The 26,820-nt window shown below is 37.4% G+C and overlaps 1 protein-coding gene across 1 annotated transcript in view; it reads right to left on the bottom strand.

Annotated features, from left to right (window-relative positions):
• The window catches only part of LOC114479197 (unconventional myosin-VIIb-like), a 27,354-nt gene extending 1,537 nt beyond the window's left edge, over positions 1-25,817 (bottom strand). Inside the window, 49 exon segments of the mRNA XM_028472751.1 lie at positions 1-74; positions 164-349; positions 419-525; positions 604-691; positions 1,362-1,475; positions 1,621-1,726; positions 1,911-2,066; positions 3,047-3,200; positions 4,756-4,910; positions 5,051-5,163; positions 5,380-5,558; positions 6,500-6,666; positions 6,775-6,901; positions 8,842-8,959; positions 9,117-9,284; positions 9,877-10,104; positions 11,286-11,459; positions 11,542-11,661; positions 12,827-12,953; positions 13,026-13,144; positions 13,229-13,309; positions 13,400-13,549; positions 13,625-13,867; positions 13,961-14,221; positions 14,867-14,968; positions 15,093-15,177; positions 15,290-15,384; positions 15,517-15,606; positions 15,836-15,994; positions 17,377-17,517; positions 17,671-17,837; positions 17,929-18,064; positions 18,902-18,972; positions 18,975-19,111; positions 20,117-20,135; positions 20,138-20,258; positions 20,327-20,371; positions 20,373-20,457; positions 20,550-20,616; positions 21,409-21,562; positions 21,638-21,663; positions 21,666-21,750; positions 22,723-22,865; positions 23,644-23,771; positions 23,849-23,964; positions 24,050-24,118; positions 25,207-25,359; positions 25,443-25,544; positions 25,607-25,817. The exon segment at positions 1-74 is cut by the window's left edge and continues 43 nt beyond it. Of these exon segments, the coding sequence (XP_028328552.1) occupies positions 1-74; positions 164-349; positions 419-525; positions 604-691; positions 1,362-1,475; positions 1,621-1,726; positions 1,911-2,066; positions 3,047-3,200; positions 4,756-4,910; positions 5,051-5,163; positions 5,380-5,558; positions 6,500-6,666; positions 6,775-6,901; positions 8,842-8,959; positions 9,117-9,284; positions 9,877-10,104; positions 11,286-11,459; positions 11,542-11,661; positions 12,827-12,953; positions 13,026-13,144; positions 13,229-13,309; positions 13,400-13,549; positions 13,625-13,867; positions 13,961-14,221; positions 14,867-14,968; positions 15,093-15,177; positions 15,290-15,384; positions 15,517-15,606; positions 15,836-15,994; positions 17,377-17,517; positions 17,671-17,837; positions 17,929-18,064; positions 18,902-18,972; positions 18,975-19,111; positions 20,117-20,135; positions 20,138-20,258; positions 20,327-20,371; positions 20,373-20,457; positions 20,550-20,616; positions 21,409-21,562; positions 21,638-21,663; positions 21,666-21,750; positions 22,723-22,865; positions 23,644-23,771; positions 23,849-23,964; positions 24,050-24,118; positions 25,207-25,359; positions 25,443-25,544; positions 25,607-25,618 (6,023 nt within the window). The 5' untranslated portion in view covers positions 25,619-25,817.
• Between the last annotated feature and the right edge of the window lie 1,003 nt (positions 25,818-26,820).

The raw sequence follows: 26,820 nt of genomic DNA on the forward strand, positions 1-26,820 counted from the left end.
ATGACTCTGAGGAATGCAATTTTGGCTTCTTCCAGTGTGATGCCACTCTGTTCTTTGTACGAAGAGATGATGTGCTGCAAGTGAACGTGCATGGCCTCTCGTCAATTTCTGATCTAGGAATTCTACATCAATCGGTATCACTCCGGTAAAGGTTATGCTTTACCCTCTTCCAGTTTTCAGGCAGCATGAGTTTTAGCTGGTCAACAGGCACCAGGACATTTAACATTTTTGGAATCATGACAAACTGTGAGCGGTCTGAGTCTACGATGGCTCGGAACAGAAGCCCACCCAGCTTTATCATGTCCTCTTTAGTGCAGTTGTGGTATCCATGCAGGTACTTTGGCAGCTCCTGCACAGAGGCAAAAGTTAGATGGCAAAGCATTAACCTATAAAGTTTACATGTTTGTCAGAGGGACACCTGCGGAAAATGAAACGTTAGATCTGCCACCAGGTCTTTGCCCGGGCTGACGTTGAACCAGAGTTTTCTCTTACAGATCACCAAACAAGGCACGTTGACCTGATACCCTGGGAGGAGAAACCATCATTACAAAACATGGAGATGTTCTGCTGCGTAAATATCAATGGTGTCAACACATCCATTACCTTCTTTCCCCTTCTTAACTTTTCTGGGAGTTTCTACAGTCTGCCTTAAATTGTCAAAGAAATACTTCCTCTCATCCAGGGACGTCATCTAAAACAAGGTAAAAAGAAAAATACATTATTATGAGTCTCCAAGCTATAATAAAGCTTACTGAATGCACACAGTGTGGCAAATTTGATGGATTAAAACAGACATAGGCAACTGGCAGCCCGGGGGCCACATGCGGCCCTCGGTCTAATTTTGTGCGGCCCCCAAAACAAAATTGTAATTCATGAAGTTAGACGTTATATGAAGCCCAGCATAACACACTTCAGGAACACAGAAAATGTACACAAATTGACTACAAAAACGTACACAGAAGGACTTTAAAGACACACAAAATGCCATCAAAATGACAGAAAAAATAAACAAAATTACAACAACAACACAAAAAATATAACAAAAACACACATGACTAGAAAAACACACAAAACGGCAACAAAAATTGGGCATATTGACAAGAAAATAGACAAAATGAATTCAAAAACACACAAAACATCTAAAAACTCAAAAAAATGCCAAGAAAACCCACACAAAAGGACAACAAAGAGAAAACCCTTTGTTCTTTCCTGTAGTAATGCTCAGATTGGTCTTTATTCGAAATTCTAGCATGAATGTTGATACTGTGGCCCTCGGATCAGACAATCACATTTTTGTGGCCCCTCGCTCTGATAGAAGTTGCCCATCTCTGGATTAGAATTGAAATTAGAGCAGATCTTGCCTTGTTTATTGTTTTCATGTACAGGCCGTATCCATCGGCTGAGAACAGTTTGAGCCGGGAGGCAATACTGTAGCAAAGGTCTTTTATGGTGGTTGTTGATGTCACCTCGAATATCTGCTCATCAGCAAAGAAAATATGTCAATACAAAGAAATGAGTGAAACTGTAATCATGAGGAACAAATGTTGGGTTAGAGTTAGGGGAAAAGAACAGAAAATATCAGACATTTCCTTAGATACGTAGCTGAGTTCTACCTCATACCTCATTTGTGTCATTTGGGAAGTGGATTTTATGGTAGATCTTAGTGCTGTTCTGTTGGATGGCATCTAATTCAGCCTGATGTGGAGGGAGTTTCCTTGGCTCTTTACTAAATATGCAAAACTCAACATTAAACATCACATGGTGAAAATGTCTGAAGTGTTTAATATTTCAAACCACATCATCTTCAATCATCGCCAATAACGCACAACTTGAAAATTCCCAGATCGACATTCTTGCTGATATGAAGGTAGAGCGGTGGTGTCTGTACTGTAACCAACCCTCAGTCTGACCTGCACATGTCCTGCAGCCTCTGCAGACAGCCGTTAGCCAGCAGCTCTCTGGGCCGCGACTCCAGGAAACGTTTCACGTGCTTCATCAAAGTCGGACTTGGTGAAAACAAGCCTGAACACAACCACAACAGCTGCCACCCACACTCTAAACTCAACCTGACAATGAAGGAGAGGAAAGTGTGAAACAATATACTGTAGTTGCCTTTAGTAAGTACCAGTACTATGTTGGCTTTTCTGTCTCGAGGCAAGAAGAGCAACAATTTTACCAGAGACAGCTATGGCAAGCCTTTCAAGAAATTAAATGTATGTGTATGTATATATATATATATATATATATACATATTCAAACTTTCATATATACAGTATATATACTGTATGTATATATATATATATATATATATATATATATATATATATATATATATATATATATATGAAAGTTTGAATATATATAAGAACAGTTTGAAAATATATACTGTATATATAAATATATACACACACTTTCATATATACATTTAATTTCCTGAACGGCTTACCATAGACAGCAATAATATATAATATGTATATAATGGTATAAATATATTAATACTTAAACATAATAAAAAGTTTCTGTTAATTTATATATTGCCACTCTAAATTTAATTGATGAATTTTGTGAAGTCGATATGAAATAGTATCATATTAATATTGTGTACATGTCATGTACATTCATGTGTATATATATATATATATATATATATGTGTGTGTGTGTATGTGTATGTATATATATGTTTGATGTGAATGTATAAACTGTATATATAAAACTTGTGCAGAATATGTATTAAATGTCTATAACTTATAAGGTCAGTACAAGGACTAGAATCTGATGGGTAGGTGGACATGTGGATGTTGATGTTACAGTATGTAAGTCTAGGTAGGCCTATGAATGCTTGTTTTTGTTTAAATTTGTGTGTATTTTGTTGTGTATTTATATAATATGTATGCATTTGCTCTTATGTCAGTTATTTTGTCGGGCCAGGACTAGATAAAGCGTTAAAGCTTCCTTCGGCCCCTTCTCAAACATTGCTGGGGCTCTTTTAAGCAACAATGATTGCTTTATATTGTTTTATGTTTGAGATAAATAAATAAATCAAACCTTTTGCTGTTGCCGGTCATCTGTTTCAGAATCTGGCAGTAGATTTCATCCTGCAGAGCTGCATGCTGGGTAGCCGGGCCAAAGATCTGGTCTGTCAGCTCTAAAGGGCTACGAGCCATTTTGATGGGGTAATCCCCCATGTACTTCATAATAGGTAGAAGTCAGGGTTAAAGATTTAAACAACCTGCTGACACGCAAAACCCTTTGCTGGACTCAAGACCAAAACCTGCCCATTACCAGACCATCCTTGTATGTATTTAAAACCCACTGATTAGTCTAGAATTATTTTACATATCTGAAAATAAAATGTTTATTTGTCAGGTAAATGCAGAGGTGATACTTCCTTACTTTTTTTAAACAAATATCTGTACTTTCGTTACGTTTGATACCTTTAAAGATGACGTCACGACATAAAAAGACGCTGGTGGGGAAGCGAGTGCTCATTTTTTGTAGTTTGAGCTTCTTTTTCAGTTTTTTTCTGTCTCTTAGTTTTATGATTCACACTTTCAATTTTTTTTTAAATGTTGACCTCAAAGCTGCTCTGGGTTTAATTGAGCATTTGCATTTTTTCTTGAAAGACTATTTACAAATTGTATTTATAAGTGCTAAATTCTCCAAGTGTTCATAAAGGGGAACAGGTTTAATTTATTCTAGTTCTCAAAAATATTAAACTCAAAGCTTCTCTTTTGACACATTTTATTAATAAATTGTATATTTTATGAGTGCTACAGTCTCCAGGTGTTCTAAGGGAACATATTTAATTTATTTCCATGTACCAGTTTTTTACAAGTTCTTAAAAAATAAAATCTATGGAATTTGCTGGTTTAAAAACCCTGTCTTATTATTGACGGGACATTTGTTTTACTTTTTTACTTAAGTACATTTAGTAGCATGTCGTTTTTACTTTTACTCAAGAAAGGGTTCAACTTCAATACTTTACTATTACCAAAGTCATTTTTTATTCAAATATATATACTTTTACTTGAGTCAGGAAAATGGTGTCAAGTAAAACTAGTAGTTTTGCCACTTCTGGGTAAATGAGACCTAAAATTATTTTAGTAAAATAAGTGTTCAGACGTGTTTCTGACTAGAAATAAGATGATGTCGGAGTTTTTGCAGGTGTCTGACACATATTAGTCACTCGAAAAGATTTCCAAGGCCGCAGAACAATCAGTGAGCTAATGATAAAGATTTTAGGTTAAAATACAACATACTGTATCTAAGTGCTGTTCCTTATTATCACATTAATGAAGTTGAAGAATAGCAGATCAGTCCAGTCCGAGTCCAAGACCAAGACCTTCAAAATGTGGTCTTGAGACTGGTTTTGAGTGCCACAACACTACAGTACAGTTCAAATTCCACACACAGACAAAAACAATCTATTGAATTTCTCTTATTACTTCCAACATGGCTCATTTCTTATTATTTAGAAAACCCCCTTTGGCCCCCAGGAGGACAGGGTTATGATGGTTATGGGGGAAAATAAAAACAGCATATTCATGCTGTCCACCATCTAACCCAATACCTTTTAATGTCATACCATTTTTATTGTATAACCTTTAAAACTTCCCCACCTTAACTTCCTCTGTATCTCTACTGCAACACATCTTGAGACCTTTAGACCAATAATTGGGACATTTTGCAGACACACCTGATCTCACAGGGCTCACTGCGGTGCTATGGCCCAGTGGTCGCTCTCCAAAGGATATCAATGAAGGCATTGCAGGCCAGGTTGCTGAGCTCAGAGTTGTGAGCCAGGTTCTTCATTAGTGGCTGTTTTAGTGTCTCTCTGGAACACACCCACAGTTTCTCTCTGCTGAACCCTCGGGACGCACCGTGTCGGCCCACATCTTTGCCCACAGCTCTGGATTACAATAGTGAAGAAGGAATCTGGTTCATTTGGTGCTTTTATCCAATGTATAAACATGTAAAAATATATATAATATTTAGATATTTAACCTGTAGATTACTGCAATGGATTATACCGTATATTTGAAATGTTACCTGAAGTTCTCCTGTGCAAAGTTTTTGAGGGACACGGGGGCGACTGCTGTTTCTTCTCCCTGAGAAGGATTTTTTGAGGACGCAGATTTCTTCTGCTTCGGACTAAGGAGTTCCTGTGAGGCAAGAAGCAGCAAATTAGTAGCAACAGAAACGGAGCCACATGCTTGGCTTTACAGGGAGCGCTAACCTGAAAGGTAATTTAGAAACAATACAAATAGTAATAATAGTCCATATTCTTGACAAAGGAATTCTGTAATTCCACACTATCAAACCAACTGTGTTATTTAAGACAGTAACGGGTAAAATAATGATGGCAAATGTAACTGTACCAGCAGTTCATCAGAGGGTCTGCTGAGAGTTGGCAGAAACTGTAGGGTATCATTAAGCACTGCACCAGTGCTGCTGGTGCGCTGGTTTGTTGCTTTGCTCCAGTTTTGGTCAGGTGACTCATTAGTTCTTGTCACCAGCAGCAGGTCTCCTCGTTTACACACCAGCCACATAGGGTCATCTGTGCCAACAAAATAATAATAATAATAACAATAACAATACATTTTATTTAAAGGTGTACAGATAAACAGGTTAAAAAACAATGCTGTGTGTGTGTGTGTGTGTGTGTATCAGAGGCGAAAGTAACAAATTACAAATACTCAGATAACTATAATTGAGTTGCTTTTATGGGTACTTTTGAGTGTTTTCACACACACACGACACACGACACACGACACACGACACACACGACACACGACACACACGACACACACACGACACACACAACACACGACACACACACACGACACACACACACACGACACACACACGACACACGACACACACACGACACACACACACGACACACACACCACACACAAGACACACACACACGACACACACACACGACACACGACACACACACACACACACACACACACACACACACACACACACACACACACACACACTACAGATTTGAGGAAGCAGCAGTGATGGCGAGCGTGGAGCAGTCTGATGAAAAGTTGTCATTGTTAAGGTGGCGATACAAACACTACTTTAAATTAATTGTGGTCAAAAGCAAAACGTGCATGTGAAGTGTTCATTATATCCAGGAGAGAAGACTTTGTCCACATCCGTTGTAAGCAACTCAAATTTAATGAAGCACCTCACGACACACGCATCTAAAAAAACTGAATTTTTTGACAAATAGCAACTTTTTTTTAATTTTTTTAACAGTAACTCAAATAGTTACTTTCCTTGGTAATGACTTACTTTTATTGTAAAGTAAATGAATTACTCACTCAGTTACTTTTTGGATCAAGTAGAGAGTAACTATAACCAATTACTTTTTTAAAGTAACGTTCCCAACACCGGCGATATATCGCCGAATTGATTTTTTTCAACACCCCTATTGAGTAGCATATGTCAGTACTGTTTACACCTCTGATGTGACCTTACCTTGTTTAGGAGCCTCCTGCTGAACCAGTGCAAACACTGAACGCTGTCTCAGCCCTTCCAGGTTTTCCTCTATCAGTCCCGCCATGTCAGCTGCTTCCAGAGACTTCAGGACAAACTCTCCATTGACTGTGGTCAAACTCACACACTGGGTACTGAACACGTTATCACTGCAAGGATCAAAGAATAATTCATTTTTTTCCCACTCATTTTCTGTTGTTTTTTTTTTTTTTCGTGTGAGATCCCAATGGAATAAAAGCAGTACGCTCTGTCCCCACCTGATCATTTGAACTTTTTTTACTTCTACATATGGAACCTCTAAGAGTTTCCGGTCTCCTTCTTCCATAAAGAGGATGCTGCTCCAGTTCACAGCCACAGTAAATTGGCTTCGGGGCAAAGGTGGACCTGTGGGAAATGATTACTTGTAATTACTATTTTTATTTTATTTTATTTAATTTTATTTATTCAGTTTCTTTCCGACATGGTTACATTCACTTTTTTTTTTTTTTTTTTTTTTTCTTTTTTGTACATGCCGAAAAAGGAGACGAGAGAAGCAGTTTGCTTATCCGGGTCCCGTCCCCTGTTTTACCATCACAAATTTACATGGGTTTACATGTCTCTCTGGTCAAAACATTCTTGATTTCTTCTGAACGTCCTTTTTTGTGTATTCTCATCTGTTGTCAGTGTTGTCCTCCTCTATCTTTGTTCGTGTTGGCCTTGTTCCCTGCCAGACGTTGTTAGCATTCCTCCAGTTCAAGAATAGTTCCTCTTTCGAAGGTGTTTGGAAGGTTTTTCCCTTTTCATCCACAATGTCACCTTGTTTTGTCTCTACATCAAGGGTAATCCAGCTGTTGTTAGTTCTATTGGCAGTGTTGTATTTTCCACTGTCTGATGATGGGATCAGATCCAACTTGTATAAACACATCACTACATCCCAGTTCACAAGCAAAGTAGTATTTTAATGTATTATATCTTAGTTCATAAGCATGTTTCTAACTGCTGTTGTTAGTTTTATTGGCAGTGTTGTATTTTCCACTGTTAGATTTAACTTGTATAAACACATTATTATATCTTAGTTCATAAGCAAGGTAGTAATTTCATTGTATATAAAAAAAACGTGTTTCTAACTGCACATATGACAATAAACACTTTGAATTTAAATTTAATGTAATCCTTAATCACCCCACCACCTAGCAATTGAAATGAATAAATGACAGACCTTTTTTACTCTTGGTTTCCACATTTAATTCGGTCTCCGTAAAATAATCACAGTCTGAGTTTTGTTTCCAGTGTTTATATAGATCTGGGTCCATATCCATGATTACCATCAGTAATGTTGTTGTTTAGGTGGATCCTTCGTATTTTCCCAAGTTGTCCATCGTTTTGATGAGAACTGGTTTTCCGTCCTCTTCTTCCTGGATGTAAATCCTGCAGTTTTTTGACCACGTCTTCACAATCTTTCCTTCTTTTTTTATTTGGCGTACCTTCCATGCAATGCTTGCATTTTGTTTCGTCAGGTTTTCATTGATGTACACCTTCGTTCCCTTGAGTTTATTTCCTTGCTTGAGTATTTCTCCTTTGAATTTTATATTCGTGAAGGTTATTTTTACAGCTCTGGTATCATTTCTCTTTGGCAGGAGATGGCAGGAGTTGATGTTGTCAGGGTTCAGGACAATGTCCTTCAACTTCAGGAAGTCAATGACCTGTTGTTCAATCGATTTTGTTTCTTCGTCACTCCTGGGTTTTATCTTTAGGCCTGTGATGATGACATCTTTCTCTCTTTCCTTTTGTTCCAGCTGTTCAACCCTCGCGTTCAACAATTTTATCTCTTCAGCATTTCTTTCATTCTTTTCTTTCAGTACCTTTGTTTCGCTTTGTAGTCTTTCCAGTGAGTTTTCCAGCGTCTTTTCCAACGACTTTATCTCGGCAGATAGGTTTTGTAGACCCTCGCGTATCATCTCCTTGACCTCTTCCAAACCCGAATTGGGTTCTGAAGGGCCTCCCTGCGGTTTTTTCACCATTTTCCTTCAGTCTTGGGCCCAGTTTTTCAGGCTGTTCAGGCTGTTCAGCTGTAGCCAGCTGTAGCCAAGGTCGTGTTATCGGAGCAAAGGAAAACACGTCTGCTCTCTCATGACACTTTTTTGTAACAGTAGGGGTTGAATAGACAGAGATAAATATTACATCTGCTTGCATTACACTGTCGCTCCAGCAATTTTAGGTGAATCCCATTAATTAGATATTGGGCAATGGGCAAATGCATGTTAACTCTCAAGTATGTATAAAAATATATATATAACTTTATTTCAAGTATGAAAGAAGTACAATACAATAGTATGTTGACTCACCTGACATCATTGTAACTTTGTAAAATCGGGAGAAGTTCAGAGGCCATTTCTGACGAGCACTGTCGACGAGCTCCGCTTTCACCTCATCTGTGCTCTGCTTTCCATTCACATAAGGACCCTAAATATTTAGGACAATAGAGTTGTAGTTCATAAATACCATAAATAGTAAAATGAGTAAAAAAAAGATATTATAAAGGCTTGAAAATGAATTTGTGTCTGCATTCAGCCAGTTTTACTATGAAAGACTAGTATTATTAACACTAGGAAGGCTTTACCTGTAAGTGCGCTGAGCTGATGAGTTGGATCCATCTGGTCATTGATTTGTTTTCAATGAGTGCGATGGAGATGCACTCCTCCACCACCTTCTGGACGTTCTCCCTGATGTACTCGGAGCCAAACTGAATGTAATAGTGCATCGCTGCCAGCTGGACGTATTCATCCTCCTTGGAGACGCAACAGGAATTTTTAAAACCCCAAATATTGCTGCATTTTTACACTTTGTGTTATAAATGTTGCATAAAAACCAATTACAAAATGTATTTTGTGTTTTAATCACTGGGGATACAAAACCATTTCTGAAAAACACATCATTAATGGCTTTTTTTTCCAATACTGTTTGATAAAAATGAAACAATTCCAACAACCGGATAATTTTTTTCACGCAAACGAGTATTAGGTGTGATGTTAAAATTCTCATTACTTTTTCTTTTCGTTGATTTAGTAGATGAAAACGTAGCACCATTCTGTCAAGATAAATGATCAAACTTGTGAGTGTATTTTGACAACGGAGGGTTGAAACAAATATTAAGTGTAGTTAAGTATAATATAAAGTATATAATGCATGCTCAAACTATAATGTATGATGATGGATTACAGTCGTGTGGGGATAGCGGGTGAGAGGTTCATTTGTGGTGTAATATATCATTCAGAAAACCAGGACACGTCAAATAACAATGAAGATGTTACCCAAAGCCTTTTACTCTAAGTTACTGCTATGCCATGACACTAGTAACAGAGCGTGCTTGTTATTTGCACCTTTCCACTGCTGTACTCCCCAGACTTAATTCCTCTGATGAGTTGTCTGTAGATCAGATCAGTGCTCACACGATCCAGGCCACAGTCGTGCCAGGGTGTGAACAGCTCCTTGCGGAAAAAGAGCGTCCAGACGGTGTCTTTTTCTTCCCTGCCTTGTTTCCTCATCTCCTGCTCGCACTGAGACACAGCGTCGAAAATGTGTTTCCCACCACAGCTCAGAGACCACATCTGTAAACAACAACAACAACAACAACAACAGCAACAGCGAGGTTGTTTTTAGCACAGATGAACAAATATTTGAAAACTGGAGTGGGAATATACTGTACATATATATTTTCAAATACTGGGTCAATGACATTTTTCAGATACAATTACGTTTTCAATTAATTCAACTACGATTACAATACAGTGAACAGCATTTTTTCCAATTACAATTAAATTACAATTATTTTTTTATCCTCAGAAAATTACAATTACATTCTCAATTACTGAAGTTCAACTACAATTAATCACAATTACTGGGCCTGAAATAAATAACCTAATTAAAGTTATCCTTCCTCTTGTGTTAGCTGTCTGTTAGCATGTCTTATGATATCTAGTGTATTATACACTAAAAACAACATATATTGATTACCTTGTTATGCTTCTAATCAATGAAAATATAGGTATTAATATTTTTGGTGTGGGTATTCCCCTAGATTTCCATTTCTTTAAATGGTAAAATGTGGAAAAGCTTGATATGAAAAAAAAAAAAAAGCTTGATATGAAACATGCTTTAATAACTGTCATGGCAGTTACAATTACAAAGTCAATTATCTAAACTCAATTACAATTTAATTACTAGGGATGTCCCGATACAACTTTTTCATTTCCGATATGATACCAATATTGCAGCCTAGCGTATCAGCCGATATTGATATTGATCCAATATCAGCATGAATCATACATAATTTTATTACTTTTTTTCTTTAATAAAAAAAATAAATAAATACTTATTCTCTAGTGTGGAATGTTAGACAAGTGATGTCACTCAAACAGAGAACAATAGTCAGCAACATGTAGGTATGAGAAAAAGTGACCCATTTATTATTAACTAATTGGTTACATAGATTTTAACCTGCAACAGAATATCTACAGTATTCTACAATAAATTAAAAAAATAAAATAAAATAAATAAATAATCAGAAATTTGAATCCGATATTTGTTTTCAGGCTGATATCGGACCGATATCCGATATTGATATCAAAACGGGACACCCCTATTAATTACAACTATACGACAGCAACAGATTTTTAGAATTACATTTACAATTATAAGTTTTGCCATAATTGTCATTAACTATCAATTACGCAATTACAATTATAATTGCCCCCAACCCTGGTCTTCCCACATGAAGCCCATCGCTCACCTTTTTCTGGAAGTTGATGTAGATGTTGAACCCGTACGTGTCTCTGAGGTTTACAGCGTTAGAAACAGCTTGGCAAACTTCGGCAGAGGTGGAGGCAGAGTCCAGCTGTAAGTCCACAGCACGGCCGTCCATCAGAGCTACAGACACGTCTATGGGTTCCTTGGACTGAGCAGCCTATTGGTGAGAAGAACAATTAACAATCACACAACCATAAACAACAAAACCCTCTGGAACAGAGCATTTTATAAGCATTTACCTGTAATTCTATCCAACAGGGCAACTCCTTTCTTTCTCCGTTTGTTATTATTCGATGAAGACGCGAGGTACAATATTTCTCATAGCCACTTGGTCCTTTGAGGAGAAAATGCTCCAAATACTGAGAAGCAGAGAGGATAAGTTTAGGTTAAATAAGTTAATGACATGGTCAGGATTATAATAACATTGGCAGCATTGTTCTCATCCACTATACAATCATAGTTATGTGAAGAAAAGATCCTATCACCTGTCTCGATGTGATAAATCAACAATAGTAGTGTAAAAAACCTCTAAAGCAAGGATTCTCAACTGGTGGGTCAAGACCCAAAAGTGGGTTGTGAACCTGTACTGGGTGGGTTCAAAAATAAAGAAATACTTAATGTCTCTCATGTTTTTGCAGCTGAGGCACAAGACTGGAGCTTTGTGATGAATTTGGTGAAAGTACACAGAAGGACAAGAAAATACACAAAATGACCCCCAAAATACTCGTAACAACAAAAACACAAAAAAAGTAAACAAAATGAGAGAAAAAAATGTATGTAAAAAAAAAAAAAACTCCAAAAACATACAAAAATTGAGAAAGTTACAGTTAAGGACAACAAAACAACAAAAATACACAAAATGAGAGAAAAACATTCAAAATAACTCCTTAAACATTTAAAACTAGAAAATGTTACACTGATGGACAATGAAAACACTCAAAATGAAAGAAAAGTATGTAAAATTACTCCAGAAAACATTAAAAAATTGAGAAAATACACTAAATGACAACGAAAATACAGAAATTGAGACAAAAGTAGGCTACATTACTCCAGAAAACATACAAAAGTAGAGAAAATACAGTAAAGCACCAATTCACAAATGATGGGTTGGGACCCAAATGTTGGTTGCTGAACTGTACTGGGTGGTTCGCGGACAGCTTGTCAAAAATAAATAATAAATAATCAATAAATACTTAATGTCTTTCATGTTGGACTTTTCTGTTGACAGGCATAGTGTGAAATGCATGTTGCACAGGAACATGTATGGATTTCTGTTTTAAATTTTTGTTTTATATACTGTATGTGTTTTCAACAGCTATTTTTGTAAACCAAATTTGGTTGGTTGAATTCCAAAAAAAAGTGGGTCGCGATTTAATGACCGATGCAAAATGTGAGTCCCAGGGTGAGACAAGTTGAGATCTCCTGCTCTAAAGATTACTTGATTCCTACCACATACAAAGAGAAACCACAAACTGTCTACAATTGGCAGATGTAATAGTAATAGTCGCCCCTTTGTTGGCTGACCTTCTTAAAAAGGTTGGATGGAGGAAAGATCCCAAGACAGACCGACAGTAGAATCCAGCCCAACATGCGACTCTTTCTGTTTCTGTTCTTGACCAGCTGCTTGCAAATTTGACAGTAGATCTCATCTCTGTGCGGGCAAGACAAATCCTTTACTGTTGTGTTTTCATTTCTGAGCCTGTAACACTGTGACTGTTGCTACCGTATGTCCGGCCTGGACAGAGCATATCCAATGATGATGTGGAGCTTCTCTAAAGCTGAAAGAGTTCGATCCATTGTTGGACCCTCTCCAATCAAAATATCCTCGTCCTCTGTAAAGGTCTGACATTCATTGAAAACAGGTATTAGAAAATTGATTTGGTCATGTAACCGTTGTCATTGGTAGGGTCATTATGGAATGGCAACCTCATCTGGACGAACCAAGGCTTTGCTGTTTTCAGTTCCAAGCTTTTTCTTGTTCTTCCTCAACATTTTCTGTTCAAAATACTGTCGATACAAACAGAGAACTTCAATGTCTTTCAGATACTTTTAGGCAGATGGAGTAACTAGCGTAAATGTTTCAAGGTCTAGGTTTACCTGGTCAAGACTAACTAGGTTGCTCAACGTCCTGCCTTGCCGAAGCCGCCCTTGACGGGAGCTAATGCTTGACGCAGGAGACACTGAACCACTTGGCTCTGGTATGTCCTCCATAAAACGCAAAATAATCCATGATACAGTCAGACATGCCTGGAAGGAGAAGATAATAAGGTTGAGTACAAGATGGACTGCCGTGTTTCTTCTCTTTCCTTGGTGTCTTCTCACCTTTGCATCACCTTCATCATCGTGGGGAAGAAGAGGTTTTTTGAGTCTCTGGCTGACGTGTGTGTGAGTAGCTTTGTCCTGGAAGTAAAGGATACTAAATCTATAGAATGAAAACAGGTCATTGTCCTCATCAGACTCATCACTGTCCTCTTCCAGCGAAGGAGTGGGAGATGATGGGTTTGAGGCGGGTGTGATGACTATCAACATGGGTTCAGGACTTTTCTTTGGTGTTTCTGGTGGCATCTGAATTATACAAGAAGAAAAAAGCAGCATCTATTATCACATCAGGAAAATGTCCACATTAATGAATACATGTCAACAACATAAACAGCTCACCTCAATCTCTGCTGGTGCTTTCTCCTGTGGAGTGGGGAGTAGGAGACCTTGAAGGTTCTCCTCTGAACTATTTTGAGAGATTATGAGCTTCAATGAGTCCTCTGAAAGATGGTCTTTGGCAGCTTCCAATGCATAGGCAATAACTTCATCAAATTGTTGTTGAAGCTCCAAGGTCATTGGGTCTTGGAGTTGTTCATCAGTTAGTAAAAGAGATGCTTCCCTCCTTTGCCTAAAGTCTTTTCTCACCCAGTAGCCTCGCATCTATGTCCAGATGGATTGAATGAGAATAAATGTTATTACAACTAGAGCATCTAATATTTAAATGACTTTCATTTCCTAATCTTTCATCTTGAAGATAGAGTTGGACTTTTTGAACTTTAACTTTTGCAAAGACTTCTCTGAAACAACCACCATTTTCAACAGTTCTAAGTTAAATATCTGAATGGTTGAGAGTTGATGGACAGATTGCTGCAAAAGGTACTCTGAAATCTCTACTACTGAAGCAATACTTCTTACAGTTAGTCTACATTTTCAAAGCTCAGAAGAGGATTAGGCTACCAGTGGGCCTTTTTTGTATTTATTTTGTTTTGTTTTGTTTTACTTGATTTTTTTTTCCTAGTTATTTTTCTTTGGTCTTGATATTTTTTTCTGGGTATTTTTTGTCTTGATTCTCTTTTTCCTTTGTTTTTTCTTGGTCATGTTTTATTTTGTTTACAGGGAAGAGGATTAGGGCCAGTAGAAAAAAATAAAAAATAAATATAAATATATATATATAGTGACCTCCGTTTTCAGTGTTGGGTTTTTTTTGTATCATTATTTCCAGTGGCCCAAATCCTCTTCTGGGTTAAAAAGATATGACAGACATTAAAAAAAGTGAATATAAGAATTTAGTATCTGGGTACATGCCTGAGACTGGATCGTTAGAGCTGCTGCTCGCTGTCTCCGGTACTGAAATAGGATCCTCCGACTACGAATCTTTGACACCAGCCGTTCAAAGCCACTTTGAACCTGATTGGAGTGAGAATGTATTTTAAAACCGAGCAGACAGGCATGTACGGAAGCTAATAACAAATAAAATCATCTTTGAAAAAAGCTAAATCAATGTAACGGCTGCAAACTCTGAGAATCAAACCTTTGTATATGCTTTCTTTAAAAAGTAACCTCTCCATTGTCTCTGCAGAACCACAGCTGCTTGCCGCTTTCTCAGAAATGACTTCCTAAAGGTAAGAATGGAAAAAAAAAACATTAGCTAATCAAGCATAATGTATAGGATGTCAAGAAATGAGCCTGTGGTCTGGATTCGTATCTTTCTGGAACATATGACTCCACCTTTCTTTGTGTCCCCGAACGATCCTCTGAATAATCACAGCACTCCTGTTGATTTCTTCTTCCCTCAGGCTTTCCAGGGTTGCATCGTGAGAATCCTGTGGGAGCAAAACACATTTCACTGCTCACAAAAAATAATCAGCAGTGTTTGGAAATCCATACTGCTCAACAGCTACGTCAAATATATATATCACATCAAGGCATTCTTTTACTTATTTTGATAGAATTACCTTGAGGAAAATTTTGGTTTTCCCTACTTTCCACTTATCTTCTTGAATCACCGTCTCACAGATTGCTTTACAACAGATGGCTGCTGTCACCTGCAGAGACACACAAGCCTTTAGATTTGAGATTCACTTAAAACAAGACAAAAACAAGCAAGATTTAGGGAGGCACAGAAACACAAACTTTCATCTATAAAACAATCATCCCTAGCAACATTTATCCATCAGACCTGGCTAATGACATTATCTGAGTAAATTCTTGAAGTTGCAGTAATATGACTTCATTAGACAATTGTAGGAGTGAGTGAGTTAATCGTGACTCAACAGTTTTCGGGTTGCAGCTGGTCTTCTTCAGGAGCACCCGATAGCGTCGCAGAAACTCTTGGAAAGTGTGTCGAATGGGGTATCCCAGCTTTCTGATACGGACGGTGTCCATCATGCCAGAGTACCTCAGCTGACGCGCGCACAGCTCTCTGTCAAACACCTGGGCCAATCAGATTGATTAATGAGATCATCGAAGCAGACTTTGATCACATTAGCATTAGCGCAGATGCTCATAAATACATTTTAGTGATTTACACACAAAGAACATTTTTACCGTTTTAGTGCATCCTTTTTATTTTGACCAGCTACCTTTGGATAATTGATAAATAATTGATTAGCAGTGGAAGTAGGAGTTAGCAAGTGGCTAATCAAACTTTGTTGTTTTTATTCAGAAATATTTGTTAAAACATTGATAAAAACAGTACTACACGTTTGAAATGTCATTTTTGTTTTCTTCAAAAGTGATAAAGAAAATATTATTTGTGATTATTTCAGGGATCATTATGGGAGCGGTTGTTTTGGGGGGGTTTTTTCTGCATATGCACAGCTAATTCTTGGTTGTAACCGCTTATTCTATTGATGTTAGCAAGTCACTCACAGCCGATGCAAAACAGAACTGAAATTTGCTGATGCTCTAATTGTTTTTGTAGGTTATTAAATCCAGGCCAGATTGAGGCTCTAAAGGAGTGCTAAATCAAGCTAAACAATGCTAAGTGCATGTATTGAACGTTGTAATATATACTTTTCAGTTAATTGCCCTGTACTGTGTGTTTCCAGGATAAACAGTACAGGAAATGTGTTTGGCAGTTTATGACACTGAATAGGGATGAATTAATCTTATGTAAGGATGTAAATCATACGTGGCCCCCAAAAGTGCACGAAATGATTCCAATAGCACACAGAATAGCAGAAAAATACACAAGATGAGTATGAATAACAACAAAAACCGCACAAATAACTGTACAATATACAAAGTGACAACAAAGACACGCAAATGACAACAAAAACCCACAAAATGAAAGAAAAAACATACTAGATAATATCAGAAACATACAAATAACAACAAATCTCAGAAAATAAGAGAAAAATATACTATGTGATATCAGAAACTCACAACAACAACAAAAAACCAACAAAATGACAAAAAAATATATATACTTAATAATTATATAAATTAAAAAATACAGAAAATTACAATAAAATATAAAAATAAGAAAATAATAGTGGTTAGATTCTAAATACTGACATGAATTAAATATTCTGGCCCACGGATCAGACAATCCCATTTTTGCTGTTATAAAAGTTTGCCCATCTCTGACGTACAGATACCCCTCTGTCCTTATGTGTATATTTAAATAAAAGCATGAATATGAAACCACTGGCAGCCATGTTGTTTGCTTTTTTTTTTTTAAAGGAGTAAAGAACGTGTCGACATTGGCAAAAAAAATGTCGACAACTGTTTAACCATCAAACCGTCTTTCATTTCCTTCCTTTATCCCATACCTGATTGCTCAGTACACACAATGTAGTGCGCTCACTCACCTCAGACTGTTTGTCATTGTTGGGTTTGAAGCAGCGGATGAAGGAAGGCTGGCAGACTGTCAGAGCCTTCATTAGAGAGTCCAGGGATTGACGGAACTGACCGCTTAATGTCACAGGTTGTTTATGGCTGTCAGTTTGTGCCTTTCAGAGAAAATATATATCTTTATTATTGACTCTTTTCTGGACACCAGCCACTCACACACATGCTCAATAGTGCATAATGTGAATTATGTTCAACATGAGTGACTGACTGTATGAAGTGGTGTCACTTTGATATAATGTTCACTTTCTTACCCGTAGAGAGCTCCTAGGTGTTATGGAGACTTTTCCATTTATAGTCTTTTTCACATCACAGGTCGACAGCTCGGTCTGAAAAATGAGGCGCAGAAGCTCACTGTTGGACATGTCGACCATCTTGATGAGGTCGGAGCTGACAGCATCTCTATTCTTCTCAAGAAAGCCTTAAAAGGAGGCAAAACAACATGACAGCATTTTATAACAGCTCAAAACATACAGCAACATACTTGGACAAAGTGTGCCCTGTTTTCCTACCAATGGAGTCGTAGTAAACGGCACCAGCAAAGTGGCGAATCCCAAAGTCTGTGTCGCAGTCACTTTTGGAGGCAATGTAGGCCCTGTTGTGTCTGTGCTGCTGGTTCATTTTGTTTAGCATGGTGATGTCTGAACCCTGTCATTTGAATGAAAAACAAATGCAGATGTTTAAAGTACAGCACAATTACAGAAGGTAGAATCAAAGTTTGCATGTCACTATACAATATATCCTGAAACCAAACAATATTATATGCATCGCAATATATCGCAATATCATTAATCACAAATTTCACCTTCACATATAAAAAAACATATGAAATACAATTTATTAACTTGTGAGAACAAGAAAATGGTAACTAACTGTAATTCAAGTACCAATATCAAAAGCAAGTGGTATGTTTATCAAACTGTCAAATTCAATTTTTTCTAAAAAGTTTAACTATTGTAAGTAGTACAGTTGCCTCACCTTGTATTGTATAGTGCAATAACCTTCTAAGCTAAAATGGCATTGAGGAGTGAGGTAATTTTACTTATGTAGTTTACTGACACCTAGTGACTGGGAGTTTATGTTCTATGCATATGTTAGAACAATTATTATTATTTTTTTTTGTTAAAAAATTTATTTGGATTTTGGATCGATACGAAATTGCGATATATCACCACATCAATTTTTTCTTACACCCTTACTATCTACCATCTTGTATCTTGTCCTGCTATGCTAAACAATGACCTTTTTTTTTGTCAAAGGACACTCCACTGATTTCTATCAAAAAGAAAACTAATTTAGTATTTTAATATTTAATAGTAAATCTTTTTTTTTTTTTAGAATTTGGCAGAAGTTTTCTTACATGTCTCACCTTATGTTAGATAAGACCAAACATCAGGAACATTTGTCACTTTAGGCACTGGAGAATATTCACCAAAGTTGTAATTTTGTATATATATAAATGTGAGGTTGATGGTTGAAGCAAACCTTTGGAAAATTGCTTTCTTCATCAATCAGAGCCAGAACATTACAGGGTTTCCCGGCCAGAAGGTCCAGATGTTCTTATTGTCACTGTATTTGATGTTGCTCCAGATTAAATCCTCTTTCAGATACTCCTTCTGCTCGAGCTTAAAGACGTGGCTCACGAAGAACTGCTGCAGCTTCTCGTTGGCAAAATTTATGCAAAGCTGCTCAAAACTGCAAAGAGAGAGTAGTGTGTTTTATTTTGGTGTGACAGCGTGAGGCCTCGGGGCCTGAGTAAGGTCTAGGGGCCTGAGTGAGGCCTCAGGGCCTGAGTAAGGTCTAGGGGCCTGAGTGAGGTCTAGAGGCCTGAGTGAGGTTTAGAGGCCTGAGTGAGGTCTAGGGGCCTGAGTGAGGTTTAGAGGCCTGAGTGAGGTCTAGGGGCCTGAGTGAGGTTTAGGGGCCTGAGTGAGGTCTAGGGGCCTGAGTGAGGTTTAGAGGCCTGAGTTAGGTCTAGGGGCCTGAGTGAGGTCTAGGGGCCTGAGTTAGGTCTAGGGGCCTGAGTGAGGTCTAGGGGCCTGAGTTAGGTCTAGGGGCCTTAGTGAGGTCTAGGGGCCTTAGTGAGGTCTAGGGGCCTGAGTTAGGTCTAGGGGCCTGAGTGAGGTCTAGGGGCCTGAGTTAGGTCTAGGGGCCTTAGTGAGGTCTAGGGCCTTAGTGAGGTCTAGGGGCCTGAGTGAGGTCTAGGGGCCTGAGTTAGGTCTAGGGGCCTTAGTGAGGTCTAGGGGCCTGAGTGAGGTCTAGGGGCCTGAGTGAGGTCTAGGGGCCTGAGTTAGGTCTAGGGGCCTGAGTGAGGTCTAGGGGCCTGAGTTAGGTCTAGGGGCCTTAGTGAGGTCTAGGGGCCTTAGTGAGGTCTAGGGGCCTGAGTGAGGTCTAGGGGCCTGAGTTAGGTCTAGGGGCCTTAGTGAGGTCTAGGGGCCTGAGTGAGGTCTAGGGGCCTGAGTGAGGTCTAGGGGCCTGAGTGAGGTCTAGGGGCCTGAGTTAGGTCTAGGGGCCTGAGTTAGGTTTAGGGGCCTGAGTGAGGTCTAGGGGCCTGAGTTAGGTCTAGGGGCCTGAGTTAGGTCTAGGGGCCTGAGTTAGGTTTAGGGGCCTGAGTGAGGTCTAGGGGCCTGAGTGAGGTCGAGGGGCCTGAGTGAGGTCTAGGGGCCTTAGTGAGGTCTAGGGGCCTTAGTGAGATCCTCTGACCTGTTTGTTTTGAAGTTTCAAATCCAAAGATGTCAAGCAGGCCGATGGACAGGTAGGACCGTTTTGGGCCATTGTTCACTGCTGTATAGATGACACTGTTGATTTTTCCAACAATCCATATGAACAGCTTATTGTAGATCGCCTGAGAGGGTTGTGAAAATAACAAAGACTTTAAGCATCTATTGAATTTATCAGTCTTTGCTTTGTTACCTTAACAAAGGCGTCTCTACAGTCGGACGCCTGCTGGGAGTTCAGTTGGCTTGGTCACACTTTCTCTGCTGGTTATAAAGGAGCGATGGGTCAGGCTGGAGGCCAGGGAGGATTTCTGTACCTGCGTTAGTCACATAAATACAACAGCGGTCAGTGTCTTTTATTGCATAAATACATTCAGCAAAGCAGGATTGTTTTGGAGGAAAACCGACCTCGAGAAGAGGATGCAGCAATGCTGAAATGTTCCGAATTGTTGACGTCACTTGTTTCCAAGTTATGCTCTGTGTTGGCTGACGGGAAGGCAAAAGCATATTTATCAACATACAAGAAAAGGAAATCCATCGATGAGTATCCGTTTATTGTGAAGATGAAGATCTTTTCTGCATACATTCATAATCAACTTTTATTTTTTTTAAATTTTTTTTAATTATTATGTACAGAAACATTTTGAAATGGGGGGGAAAAAGTGGATTTTGTTGGTTTTTCTTGTCTACAATAAATTCCTTTTATATCTATATTTATAATTTCTAATCAAATTATCATTAACAAACAAATCAAAAACTTTCCAAAAAAAACAAAAAAAACCCCCAAAACAACCCGATTGTAATGATAATGAATGAATGACATGTTTGTGGTGGCTAAAAGGCTTTGTACGTCAATCTTTCTTCACTTATGGATGTTTGACATGCTAATTTATGGGGGACTGATTGTAATATTGACTATTAAACAAATGGAAATGTGCACTTTATATTTCAGCTGAACCAAAGTGACATTTTTATTATTCTAGCCATTGAACTGCATTGTTTCTAAGTAAACAATTAGTAGTAGTTATTGACATACTGTATACAGTTTTTTTTTGTTTGCTACTTAACCTTCTATTATCCTCTGGGTCAATTTGACCCCAAGATGTTTTCGCTGTCAAGTAAAATGTGTTTGTAATATTTGAGGATAATATGAACACATGAACATTTAGAAAAAAATCACATTTTATCCTCAATCAAAAACATGCTTAATGTCTGATTCCGTGATGGCTCGCCCCTGCTCAACCTTCTATTAAATCACCCAAAAATGAAAACTCTCACCCTCAAAGAGGACATTTCCCAAGTGCAGAATGGCTGCCAGCAGCTTCATTATTCCCTGAAAGTGGCTATCTGAGAATTTCAAAACTTTCAAAGCTGAACAGATACGACTGAAGTCGTCAGCGTCGTCTCTGCCTTCACACAATACGCAGTCGCCCTAGAACACACAAGATAAACTCTGTCAAGGGTGAATGTGTGAACTAAACATCATTACAAAATGATTGCCGTATACCCGGGTGAGACATTTATATTCTTCCTTTTCCTGAGGCTCAAAACTTTTCTTTCCTCATCTGTGATTCCTGCCAGCAAGCAGTAAAAAATGTGGTAGTTCCTCTCCTCCTGGGCCTGAGTGGAGAATGGAAAAAAGAAAATGAAAGAAACTCAAGATGGTTGAGGATTTTATATTTTATTTAACACATTTTACCCTAGGGGTCAATCTGACCCCTAGGGTATTTGCCTCAAGAAAGTGGTTTTCAGAAAAATGTTGATCAAGTTTTTGTGTCGGGCAATTTGTTTATTTGTTGAATACATAAATAATTTATCTTGAATAGTTTTCATCCAAATGGGGTGTGTAAGGTCACACATGGTTTTACACAGAAGATCACCAATGTGTGCAATATAGGAGTGTGACAATATTTGATAAGGCAATATATCGCAATATTATTTTGCACGATCGATTATCGATATGCTCGCACTAAGTATCAATTTAAAAAATAACCATGTATATATATATATATATATATATATATATATATATATATATATATATATATATATATATATATATATATATATATAAATAGAGAGAGATATAAAATAAATTTTTTCTTGTTATGTCATAGATTATTGTAGATTGATTTCTGACCAATATATCAATAATTGCAGTACTGTCATATCGTGAGATAATTGTTATCGTGAGCTTTGTATCGTATTGTGAGGTACCCAGAGGTTCCCACCCCCAGTGCGATACGTGTTCAGCACCTTGAAAACATATTATCATAATAATGTCATGCTTAATCAATTGTACTCATCAAATTAGGAAAAGTGATGAAATATGAAGCAAAAAAAAACCCAAAAAACTAAAGTCAACTATTATTTTTTGAATGATAAACATTGAATGGGGTCAATATGACCCCAAGGGTAATAGTAGGGTTAAACAGCTTTGGGTTTTTTCATTTTATTTTTAGACTGGTTACTAATAAAGAAGGAACAATTAAAACATGTTTGAACAAACTCAGAGCAGATAAGGTTTACATCACGACCTGCCAAGCACACAGATAACAGTTGGGATTACTTAGACACACATGGCTCACTCACCTGATGGCAAACACGAGATTTCTCCAGAAGATACTGTTCTATACGAGCGCCTTCGATGACACCGTCCTTGTTGAAGAAAATCTCCAGATACTTTCCAAAACGACTGGAGTTGTCATTGCGGATGGTTTTGGCGTTTCCAAAAGCTGTAAAACAAATTCATGCATTCATTCATTTTAATTGAATTACATTTTAAAAAAAATACACTAAGACAATGGTTCCCAACCTTTTTTGGAGCGTGACCCCATTTTAATATCAAGATAGATAGATAGATAGATAGATAGATAGATATATAGATAGATAGATAGATAGATAGATAGATAGATAGATAGATAGATAGATAGATAGATAGATAGATATATAGATAAATATAGATAGATAGATAGAATAGATAGATAGATAGATAGATAGATAGATAGATAGATAGATAGATAGATAGATAGATATAGATAGATAGATAGATAGATAGATTTATAGCTTTATAGCTTTATTTCAGACTCGGGGTCAATAAAAAACCCATACAAACAAACAAAAAACACACATAAAAAGGTCTAACAGCAACAACGTCTGGTGAATTAGTTTGTGATCATATTTGAGCTCAGATATTTATTTAAAATTGCATTTTAGTTGAAAAAAGAAATTTCACAGAGTGAAAGTATAGAAATACAGTTATTTAAGATTGTGGGTTGATTTATAAAATAAATATCTTCATTTATATATATTTATATATATACATATACATATATATATATATATATATATATAATTATTATAATTAAAAAAAAAAAAAAAATTATCTTTCCATTTTCAGGCGACCCCATTTAAACTCCAAGTGACCCCACATAGGCCTTTGACCTCAAGGTTGAAAAACACTGCACTAAGATTTTATAGAACTTTACAAAAGTCTTAATTTGAATTGTGTACCTTCAAGGATCGGGTTGGACTCCAGGATTTGTTTTTTGATCTGCTGCTCAGAGAGTTCACCACTGACCGCCGCCAAGTACTGTAAGATTAGTTTAGTGCTCTCTGTTTTCCCAGCTCCAGACTCCCCACTGAGAGAGAAACACTCATCAAGAAGTGCTCCTATAGGTTTAAAACCAGTCCAACAGTGAGTTTGGCTCCCACTGACCTGATGATGCAGCACTGGTTCTTTAATCTGTGCCTCATATTACTGTAACAGGATTCAGCAACAGCAAAGATGTGTGGAGGGAGTTCCCAGAGCTTTCGACCCTGATATAATCTCACCTGGGAAAGCAATAAAATGTTTGTATGAATTAATATAGAATTATAACAAATAAAATGGACATATTTTGGACATGAAAAACCTCACCTGCTCATTGGAATAAATGGGGAAATCCTGGTATGGATTCAGAGCTACCAGCACTGATCCAATGTAGGTCTAAAAAGTGAGAAGACAAAAATGCATTAAAAACCTAACCATTTGTCATTGTTGGGCTGACCAAAAAACATTTGAACCAAAAAAAAAAAAAAAAGGTTTTTGCCATGTAATTTCACGGTAAGTTCAATATTTACATTTCAAGGGCGAGACAAGAGCAAGAGTTCATCATTTTTTATGTTTGTGTGGATACAAAAAATATCATTTTCATATTACAAAATTATTTATGTATTTTCTTGGATCCAGAAGATACCATGAACCTTGTAAACATTGACTTTAACTATTTATTATAGCAATAAAAGCAAACGAAAGCAACAAGGAGCTAGAAAAACATATATATATATACATATATTAGTGCTAATTTGTTTTTATGAATTCAAACTTTCGTTCTTTTTTTTAGCCACTGCACACTTTAAGCACTAAAGTAAAGTTCTGTGGTAACTATGTTGAGTTTTTTCCTAACAATTCTACATTTTTACAAGATGAATATTGTTATAATTAGCGATTTATAAATAAAGTTTCATTGAATTGAATTGAATTGAATAATAAAGTTAGAATTTAAGCCTGGCCTTGTTGTGCAACTCACTGCCCCCTGTCAGTGGGAGGCAGTACTTCATTTACTGCCACTCATTGATAGTAAAACCAAAACGACTGCAGTAAAACGATAATAAAATGTTTAGGTTTTGTTTTCGTTTAAAAGAAAAAAAAAAATAAAAAGTTGGAATGGCTGCAGGAGGAGGAGAGCAACTTTTATAGAATAGAACAGCTTTTTATTGCCATTGTACAACATATACAATGAAAGGTGCTCTCTAACTGATGAAAGTTCTTTGAAAGACTAAAGTTTTAATCAGATATTTGAACACTGTTGTAAGAAAGAAAAGTGTATTGATTGAACTTATTTATTGAGTGTTAATAATTGTTGTAAATATCAAGTGTTTTCAAAAATGGAGTAAAACAAAAACAAAAACAAAAAAAGTATCAAAATTATATATTTTTGTTTAAAAAGATAAATATATATAGTAATAAAAATAAAATAAATTATTATTTTTTTATTATAAAATATTTGGAAGTATGACAGTAATGTGTCTCACATAGATGATGCCTCTCCTGTGTCTGAGCTGCAGGTTTCTGAGCAGACCCGCTTCGTTCATGTCTCCCAGTTTGATCATGTCGTCCACACCCTCCACTGATGTGGGGTGCATGATCCTGAGAGAGGCCTCCAGCTCTGGGGCCAAGCTGTGCTCCTGAGAGAGGGACGGACACACACCAATGAACCCATATGGACTTTAATGACCACAGCTTTTTTTTTTTTTAAACTCAAACTGACCGTCCCCACGTCATCCAGCAGTGACCTCTGACCTGAAGCGCTTTCATTGACCCTCGCTCCAATGGGGACCCCTATGTCTGAGTCCAGCCAAACCCACTCCCCCTGGGAACATCAACACTTCAGGAATACATTCCACTTTGGATAAATAAAACAACGTGTCTTACCTTTCTGAGCATCACAGCGACCCTTTATCCTCCAAGTAGGAGATGGGACATAAAATTCCAAAGAGTGGAGGAAACTTTTCTTTAAGCTTTTAAATAAAATTAACACCTAATTCTGCTCCCTCTGTCCAATAAAAAAATGTAAAAAACACCCACAGAATTCAACATTTCCTTTGTGCTCTTCCTCGTATCTTCCCGTCAGTCTCATCAGAAGTGCTCGACTCACTGACTTAAACTTTATGGCACTTTGACTTTGAACTGTGACACAAAGCAACAGATACTATCAGTCCTGTCAGAGAGGGAGGGTCTCTGACCATGTGGATTCTATACCTTTATGAGAGATTTAACATCTTCTGTTGAACTCGTCAACAATTTCTAAGAGCTCTTAGAAAGTCATCACACCCCATCCTTTTTTTCCCCACTTTGTTATGATAAAGAATTACAGTATCTGGAAAATAATTAGAGTATAATAGTAACACCTTGAATTGGTTCGGTTTGCATTTAAACTGCACTTATTCAAGGGACAGGGAAAAATAACCCTGTCAGTTTTGGAACGGTTCATTTTTGATGCAATGTAACTGACGCACCAGTCGCACACCTTTATTTACATTCTGCATGATAAACATGTTTAATAAAACCTCCTTTTTTTCTTTTTTAAGATGTTTTTTTTTTACTTGAATCGGGCATTTGCATCTGGACTAGAGTCGTCTTCTTTGGTCCATGCCAGAGTCCAGCTGTGTGTTCATATCTGGCCAAACTAGGCAAACTTAGTCTTAGATTGTTTTAATTTTATTTCATCAAAGCAATGCTTAAAAGAACCAAAGTTTAAGCCCGGATAACCCAAGCCGCCTCTGACCACACTGGCTTTTCCCACTTCATCAAACTCTTCTCAGCTTAAAGAGCAGCTGATACTGTTTAGCTTTAGTGTAGGCATCTTTAGAAAAGCAGTGAGGTCGAGTAAACAGTCAGAGACGTGAGGACGCATGCGCCGCAACTTTTACTCTGAGTGAACCAATAGAAACCAACGCTGAAGTGACATCATCTGTTACTGAGCAGTGAGGGAAAAAAAACAGGCAGACATTTTTCAGAACATTCTTGTGCATTTTAAAAGTAAAGGGTTAAAGTTGGTGTTTCGTTAATTATTCATCGAGAACAACTAAAGCAGGGGTGTCAAAGTCATTTTAGTTCAGGGGCCAAATACGGAGCAGTTTGATCTC

This window comes from Gouania willdenowi, chromosome 17, assembly GCF_900634775.1.
Source record: "Gouania willdenowi chromosome 17, fGouWil2.1, whole genome shotgun sequence".
NCBI classification, from domain to species: domain Eukaryota; kingdom Metazoa; phylum Chordata; class Actinopteri; order Blenniiformes; family Gobiesocidae; genus Gouania; species Gouania willdenowi.